This window comes from Echinops telfairi, unplaced genomic scaffold (assembly GCF_000313985.2).
Source record: "Echinops telfairi isolate 266 unplaced genomic scaffold, ASM31398v2 ScPeMD7_7421;HRSCAF=8459, whole genome shotgun sequence".
Classification (NCBI taxonomy): Eukaryota; Metazoa; Chordata; class Mammalia; order Afrosoricida; family Tenrecidae; genus Echinops; species Echinops telfairi.
Window position 1 is genome coordinate 17,595,934 of NW_022111321.1, and position 8,969 is coordinate 17,604,902.

The 8,969-nt window shown below is 43.8% G+C and overlaps 1 protein-coding gene and 1 non-coding gene across 2 annotated transcripts in view; both read right to left on the minus strand.

The window, feature by feature from the left end:
* POGLUT3 (protein O-glucosyltransferase 3) overlaps window positions 1–8,969 on the minus strand; it is a 32,242-nt gene that overhangs the window by 18,003 nt on the left and 5,270 nt on the right. The window contains exons 2-3 of the mRNA XM_030887688.2: window positions 7,151–7,348; window positions 120–406 (exon numbers count right to left, since the gene is read on the minus strand). Coding sequence (XP_030743548.1) covers window positions 120–406; window positions 7,151–7,348 — 485 coding nt within the window. The remainder of the gene's footprint in view (window positions 1–119; window positions 407–7,150; window positions 7,349–8,969) is intronic.
* LOC115872262 lies at window positions 4,759–4,922 on the minus strand. The gene has a single exon (XR_004047768.1). It is a non-coding gene; the product is annotated as a U1 spliceosomal RNA (small nuclear RNA).

Sequence of the window (8,969 nt, forward strand, 5' to 3'; positions counted from 1 at the left end):
GTTTCTAAGTCTAGAATTCATGTTTATCCTTTGCAAATATAATTCTTTCCTAAGCATTTAAATGCTACAACGAAATAATGAAACTATCACATTTGGAGTCGATGAAAGCATTCTCATACCTTCCTTGCCAAGGACAGCAAAATCTCATCAGAGAACATTTTGAAGTCTGTGTATTTCCCTAAAGCTCGCCGGTAGATGTTGTTATTGAGAATTGTGTAATGAACAATGGCGCCTCTCTCATCCCCAAACCTTTTGGGGACTTCGCTCAGCATCTGCTGGAGATTGATGCTGGGGAAGGACGAGAAATCTTTCGCAATCTGTGGTTCCTTGGTTGGGCATGAAAGCACTTTTTGCCAGGCCCGAGCATCCTCTTCTGGGCACGCGCAGTACTCGTGGTACACTGGACCTAGGAAGGGCAAACGTGGGCGAGGGTAAGTCACAAAGGATGGCTGCAACATCATGGAAACCTTGCTTCGAGAACGATATCACTAGATGAAGCTGCTGCTTCCGCAACCTATCCTCCTCTGCCTAGACACTGCAGAAGGCAGCGTTCTCAGACCTCTTACCCTTCTCCACAGAACATACCACATCAAAAGGGCCGCCTTGGCCTCCTTCGAGGGATTCAAATCACGTCTTTTCAAAGGTCTTTGAACTTGGGGTAACAAAGAGGAGTGTGAATGGGTAAGAGGAAGTCCGTAAGGGGAAAGGTGTAAGGTTTCCCAAGGAGCTAGATCCTCACAGGGGAGCCCTTGCAAAGAAACGAAGAATGAGTAGGTACATTATCAGGGCAGAAAATTTTGCTGGGTGTAACTTTTGCATCTGTTACCAACCTAGGTCTTGCTAGAGGCACCTTTTAAGAAAAACAAAAACAGAGATTAAGTGAAAGTGAAGGAGGAAGATTTTACTTTGGCTGATAAGGCTTTTTAGCAAGCTGGGACTCGCAAGGCCAGCACTGGCAATAGGGTGGTCTGCAGTTTTATATGTATACATCAAGATGCCTTGGGGGAGGGTTCGAATTTTTGTCCAGGAAGTGGCTTATTGGACCCCTCTATTCTAAATGTTGTCATTCAGTCTGGTGATGTATTTCTGATGATTTTGATGTTGTTCTTTGAGCAAAATTTTTTGTTCTGGGGTCCACGGTAGGCTGCTACTGTCCTTTCTGCATGTGGTCAGCAGGTCTGATCTGGTTGTAATCAATACTCGCTTGCTTGGTTGGATACTTTCCCAGAAGGGCTCAAAAGAAACAGGCGATCAGGAGGGAAAGCACAGATTAATTATAGATTATAGATGAGGTTTCAACATACTGTGACATCATTTCTTATACCCTAACGGTAGAATTATTGGGCACTTTGGAATTTATAGGGCTAATTGGAGAGATGGTCTCATGTCCTTTTTCTTAACAATTCAGTTTTCAATTTTTTAAAATAAATCATCATAATGAGTCCCAGTGATTAATTACCCTGCATCCTTCTAACAAATCTATCAGGATGATCTCTTTGTAGTCCTCCCCAAACAGTCTCCATAACCTTCAAAGTTTCCTCTCCGCCTTTTATTTAACTGGCCCAGATCCCTTCAGAAACCACTGTTTGGAGGAGACCTTTTGTGAAGGCACTGGTGACATCGTGGGTACGTGTTGGGCTATTAACTGCACGGTGGATGGTTCCAACCCACCAGACACTCTGATAGAGAAAGAGAAGGCTGTCTGCTCTTGTCAATATTTATCATATATCCAGTTGCTATGAGCCAGAATGGAATTGATGGCAGTGGGTTAAAGAGTCTAAGACAACTATATTACTGAGAGAAATTATCTGCACCATTCACTGATCCCAGAGGCATACTTAAAGACATTTTTAAAAAAGTTAGAACACACACTTTATTGTTTTAGATGGTTGAAGACTTCTTTGACTTTCCTTGTTTACTAGTAACTATTTCTTTTGTTTTTATTTTATTGGTCATTTAATTGGGGTGCTCTTACAAGTCTTATAACAATCCATCATTCAATTGTATTAAGCACATTTGTCCACCAACATTTCCAAAACATTTTCTTTCTACTTGAGTGCTTGGTATCAGCTCTTTTTTCCCTCCTCGCCCACCCTCGTGAATCCTTGATCAAAAACAATATTATTGTTGTTATTTCATGTCTTACACGGTCCATTGTCTCCCTTCACCCACTTTTCTGTTATCCACCCCCCTGGGAGTGGGCTATATATATATATATATATATATCCAGCCTTGTGATGGGTTTAAAGACATTTTGCTTGGAATAAACAAGATGCATGCATGAACTAGAACCCGAGAAGTAATCCTCTTTGACTTACCCTTCCTTTTACCATGCTATGCTCCATTAACAAGCACCACACACAAGGAGCTCTTTCTGTTCCTGATGGGAACAAGGGATAGGTTCTAGGATTATCCAGATGGGGATGGCCTGCCTTCAATTATTAAGTAGGATAATGTAAGTGAACTTAAATTCTAAAGCACTTGGTTTGTGAAAGGCTGCTGCCCACAGCGAAAGTCCAAACTCTCTCTCAAGTCTTGGCACAAAATCAGACACCTCTGAGTTCTTCGCGTTACTTCTCCAGTGCTTGCTGGCCACTAAGCCAACAAGATGGCTATTCTTAGACAAGGCCAGGAAAAGCGAGTTTGTCTTCAGGCGAATGCAATTGAAAGAAGTAGGCTACAAACAAGTACTCACACAAAGAACTAGGAAACTTGCTCACGATGATTTACTGAAAGTAGCCTGTCCTTTAACCTTTTAAAATCTGTAATTATATACCTACTCCAGTCATGGTTCCTGTTCTCCCACCCCCCAAGCCCCATCCTGTAGTCCCATCTGTAACAGTGATGAAGTGACCTTTGCTCTCCACTGTATGTAACAAACACTGTAATTGGTTCGTTGGATTTCACTGGGCTCTGTACTGTGTACACGCTTATGGTTTCTCTCACTCGGATGATTGTTTTTGTGCTTTCTGAGGCTTAATAAAAGCCCTCTTTAGACTACTGTTTCATCTGCGGTCTTTTCCCTTAGCACACAAGCAATTATTTCAGAGTCCTATGCTTTTACTTTCCCTACATCTTTTACGACCCTAGACAACCGGCTATCACGTGTATACCCACTGTAGTTGAATAGATTCTGATTTGTGGCAATGCTACAGCACATAAGGCACTATGGGGATACTGCCAGGTTACGTTAGACTGCTAACAGCAATGCCAATTGTTCAAATTCACCAGCAAACCCAACTGCTGTTCTGAAGTAGAATGATGGAGCTATATCCTATAAGGCCACTCTGAGTTGGGAGAGATGCAATAGCAGTGAGTTGTGGGGTGATGGGAAAATGCAGAACTGCTCCATAGGGCTTTCCATGCTGCACATCTTCACAGGAGACTGCCTCATCTCTCTCCCTTGGAGCAGCAGGTAGGTTGAACCTCCAACACTTTAGCCCAATGTGCCACCAAGGCTCCTTATCATGTGTATAAATTCAGAAGCCAAACTCACTGTCATTGAGCTAATTCCGATTCATGTGGACCCTATAAAGGGCTTCCAAGGCTGTAAATCTTTATGAGAAGAGATAGGCTCAACTTTCAGCCTCATTTCCCCTCCAAGGGAACAGCTGGTGAGTTTGAGCCACTGACTTTGAGGTTAGCAGTCCAATGCTTACCTGGCAGCACACCAGGGCCCCCTGTCTAAGACGTACAATCTCACTGCCATCAAGTCCCTGCCGACTCGCAGCAGCCTTATGGGCAGAGTGAATCTGGTCTTCCTCCTGCAGATCCGCTGCTGAGTTCCAATCGACACGGATGTGCTGTGAGGCGTACATTGTTGATAAATGTAAACCAATTTACCTCTGTGAAACCCAGTTCATATTAAAATGGATGGCCTACTTCTGTTTCCAGAGGACTCTTCTTATCCACACACGTAAAAATTCCTGATCCCCAAATTAATCTGCCAGCTCTCTACCACCCAAATGGCTGTTTCAAAGTGCAGACCTAAACAAACCCATTAACCTGTGATTGGCTGAGACAGACTTAGACTTCCTTCACCTGAATTTCTGGGGGATGGAGGGCAGGAACTTCCCTATCTTATTCAAGTAAGCTCAATAGTCAATAACTTCTTCACCATCATGGAAACCTGTACTCTTTAAGCAAAGGTTTGGAGGCTCTGTGACTCCCCCTTTCTCTAGGTCATAGGTGCCCAGACTTATTTGACCTGCCGTCCCCTTTTCAGAAAAAAATTACTCAGGCTTCCGCAGGCAATTAAACACATTTGTCCTATAATCCAGGATAAAGTATAGGCATCTGCTTTTGCAGGCCCCTGGATTGTTCCAGTGTCCTCCAGAGGGCAGCATCACCCGCTTTGGGAACCACTGATCTAGATGCAGCTTCCTTCTTCCGTGAAGGAGCATTTCTCCAATTTGCCAGTTATTATTTTTTTAAGCCTACAGCAATCAAATATTTTGTTGTTATTTTAAATGACTACACGATTTTATTCCTAACACCTTTTAACAAGGAAAAGACTAAAAATCACCGTCATTGAGTGGATGCTGACTCACAGGGACACTGTGGAACGGGGTAGAACTGCCCCTGTGCGCCCAGTCTTCCTCCCAAAGAGTGGCTGTTGGTTTTGAACTGCTGACCTTAAGAATCGAAGCCCAACTGCTAACCTCTACACCACTAGGGGTCCTACAGGGAAAAGGGGAAACATGATAATTTCCAAGCATTACCATATAGTAGGGGTGGAGATTTTTTTTTTTCTTTTTTAAGGGGAGAGTGCGAACGCAGTCCCCCACTACCACAAATTATGCAGTCGAGTTTCCCACATTTGGGGAAATCGCAGGGGTCAGCACATCCGGAGTGCAATGGATAAGCCTCGCCCTGGGAAAACCATCTTCGTGATCATGGTATCTCCCCTGCCAGGTAAGTATGGGGTGGAGATTTTTAAGGAGAGGGTTTGGCGTGGGGTGGGGTGTTGTTCCTCTGAATCCTTAAAATCACCCATCAATATGCCTCTATTGGTAAACCAGCAGTTTTATTTTATGAGGCAAGATATGAGCGTAAAATTCTCCTGAAGACTCATGTTTTAAAAGAATAGATGTAAAATTTATATCTTGTCCTAAAAGATATCCATATTTGCTTTAATATAAAAATGTTTGTCCCTTTGGCGGTAGTTGGGCATGGGGTGGCACAGAGGCACAGACTCTTCCTGGTGGCCACTGAGCCAGAGACTGGTGAGCCTGGCATGAGGAAGCCTTCTGGAAGAAGCTTCTAGAAATCTGAGATGTTGGAAACATTCCCTGTGCCTGGGATTCAGTATTATATGGTTCACTAAAATCTATTGTGGCTGGCCTTGGGTGTATTTCATCAGTCAGTAGATAGGTGGTTTATGTATTGGGCTGCTAACAGCAAGGTTAGCAGTTCAAAACCATCTGTCACTCCTCAGGGGATGATGAAGCTTCCTACTCCTGTAGGAGTTTACGATCTTGGAAACCCACAAGGGTAGTTCTACTGGGAATTGAGTTGATAGCATGGAGTTTGGTTTTTGAGAGTTGTGCATCTGAGGAAACTATCCAAGGCCAGGGAAGGACCAGGGTGAGAACACTGCCTGTTTATACCAGCTGGACTGGAAACTGAACCCAAGGGCCTTGGGCAGAGTAGGCAGAAGAGTATTCCTTCACTAACTGTGGTGGTTTCAAACTGCTGACCTTGCAGTTAGCAGCCCAACTGTAGCCACTATAGCACCACACTAGCCTAACACGGCTATGGTCCTGAGATACAGTCAATTAACATGTCCCTTCTAGCCATAATTCCTTACAGGATATGTTATAATTCTGGACTTTAGATGCCTGAGGTATTTTATTGTGCCAACCTGGCCGATAAACACCTGTGGGGTTAATTGAAGGGTGGAGGGATAAATGGCTCGGTGAGCCTCGCCTTTCTAGTTTTAGGGTCTCTTATTTTGTGATGGTTGCACCAGGGTGCAGCTGCCTTGGCCAGTTCCCTGCTTCAGCTGGCAAGGCTCACTTCCTGCAAGATATTCCTGAGGAGAAACCACATAGACCTACCCCGATATAGCCCTGGGTGCTGGAGCAGCTTTGTGGAGACCCCTGCCAGCGCTGAGATGTTTACACATTCACTGACTTGGTTTTCCTCCTGCAGTCGGCATCATTGTGTATGTTTTGTGAGATGGAGGAGGACTTTGTGGATTGGTTTCAGACATATGGGTTCATGTTGTATTTGTTGGCTTGGGCAGTACTGGGTTGGGATGTTTTCTTGATGCACACTTAACCTTTATATAAAACTCTCTCTTATACATGAGTTTCTGTGGATTTGTTTCTCTAATGGACCCAGACTCACACAATACCCGAGGCTACAGTCCCATTTTGGAGGGCATTCCCCACTGCAGGAACAGACAGGAATAGGGTCGGATTGAGACCTGACCTTAATAAAGATCCTGAACTCAGCCACACCTTTTGTTCCCTTGAGGGCATCTTTAAGACACCACTTTAGAACAGGGTGTGAACCAAGCCACACCCTTTGTTTCCTTGGGGGCATCTTTGACTTTTACCTTAATAGAGGGTGTGACTTGAGACACCATCCTGTTTTCCTTGGGTTAAGGTCCTTTTCTGTGGGGTTTGGAAGGGTAGAGGGATGAGGTGTGGGGGGAGTAGAGGTGGGGGGGATGGTGAGCTAACAACAAACCACACCTCCATCAAAGCCATTCTTATTTACTTACAGTCTTATCTACTGACGTATAAGAGAGCCATCTGGGACACAGAAAAACCTTGCTGGATCATTTGGAAGGGCTTGTCCAAGATCGCTGTCTAAATTGATGGAAGCCAGGAGACCAGGTGCACCAGAGACTATGGCTTGGAGACTCAGAGGACCAGCACCGAGACTATTTGGTACCTTCTCCTCATCTGGAGGGCTGACTTCCTGACCTCACGGAGGCAAAGGCCCAGGGGCGGTGTTGCTGCAGATCCGTGATTGCACCTCACTGTCTGCTGAGCCTGACTTCCTAATAAAAGCCCTTAATTGGGAATACTGCCTATGAGTTCTGTGTGGCCCTAGCAATGAATTATCCAACCCAGCATAGAAACAGAGTGCCGTGGAAGGACTGCTGGTATCAGGATAGGGTTATGTAGTAATCACCTACCTTTCAAAATATAAGGGGACAGGGCAACATGTTCACCACCATAAAGAACGTCTATCTTCAGCCCTTCATTGGCACTTTCGTACATCCTGTATCTCAGCAGGAATGTCCCATCATTCCTGTCCAAAGGTTTAGATACGTGAATCCGGACTACCTCTTTAGGGGAAAGAGAGTTGATTACTACTTTGAAGAGTGTTTGACCTGAAAGAAAAGAAAAAAAACCCCACATATCAGTTGTTTCATCTTAACAATTATTGGACAGGTGTGTCTATATAGAGATTACCTTTTTCTATATTAATGTACATGGAAAATTGTATACATTAGCTTGAAATATCCTTAAGGCCAAGAACAATCTGATCCATGCTTAAAAACTAAGGATATGACTCAACATTTGAGTCATGAGCCATTCAATAAAGATTTTTTGAATGGACAAAATCAATTCATAAAAAAGGCAAAGAAGAAATCAACTCTTTATCTATTATCTATAAAACTCAACCATTCCATATAGTTAAAGAAATCATGAATCCTTAGAATGATGGCACGTTAATATAACCCAGCATTCTCCTTGTAAATACACACAAGCTTTCTTTGCAAGCTATTACATTATTTAATAATACACAATTCTGAAAAAAAAAATCCGAATTTCAAGTAGATTATTGGCAGTATCAGACTACACACACAGGCTCTTTATAAATGCTAGAGGTTTACTTCTCTGAGCCTGTTTCCTCAACTTGAAATGATTCTGCTAGAGCGATCAAGCATCCCTTCTAACTCTAAAAGTCTGTGTTCTGTCCACATTCTGTGTGTTTTCTGTCCCAGGGAAATAACACCTACTTCACATAACCTTGGAAACGCTATCACAGGGGAGAAGAACTGTGTGGAGGTCTATCTCCCACATATCAGCCATTCGAAACTCTAGGGATCGCCGGAGTCAGAACTGACATGACGGCAAGTGGTCATTTGCAGTCGACTAGCTAGCTGACTTAACTAGGCTTTGAATCACTATTGTAATAAAAGTGACTGTGGCCCAGAAATAAACTTTTGGGACCTCTTTATTTAGAGTTCAAGGAAAATACCATTAAAATCCGCTCCAAACCAAGTCAGTGGGGTCCATTCTGACGCACAGCAGCTTTGTAAGGCACGCAGAACTGCCTCACAGGTTTCCCGCCACCTCTTTCGGACGCAGAGTGGCTTGTGGGTACAAACTGCTGACGTTCCAGTTAGTGGTTGAGCACGTAACCACTGTGACACCAGGGCTCCTAATTGGATTCTTAAAAACAAACAAACAAACAAAAACAAACCCATAGCTGTCCAGTCGGCTCACGCTGACAGCCAGCCTCATCTGCCTCCCACAGGGCAAAGGTGGGTTTGAACCACCAACCTTGTAATTAGCTGATTCATCTAAGCTTTGAAACTATATTGTTATGCATTTTTGGAACATCTTTTTTAATTAAGAGAGTACCGTGTCTATACGATTCAAATCGGATCCTTACTAAGCCCCAAATGCTTGTGATTAGTACCCAAAGCTTTACCCAGTGAACCACCATGGCACCTGCTCCTTAAAACCCAAACCAAACTCACTGCCATCAAGTCCATCCCAACTCACGGTGACCCCAGAGGCAAAGGAGAACTGGAGGCTGTAAATCCTTATAGGAGTAGAAAAACCTCATCTTTCTGAGCAGCTGCTAGGTTCAAATCTTATAGTTTGAAGTCCCTCTTACAACCCATTAGCTATCAGGGCTCTTGACCAGATCCTTCAAAAAGCCAATCAAACTCACTGCCTTCCAGTTGATGTCTACTTTTAGTTAGGGACCCTATAGGA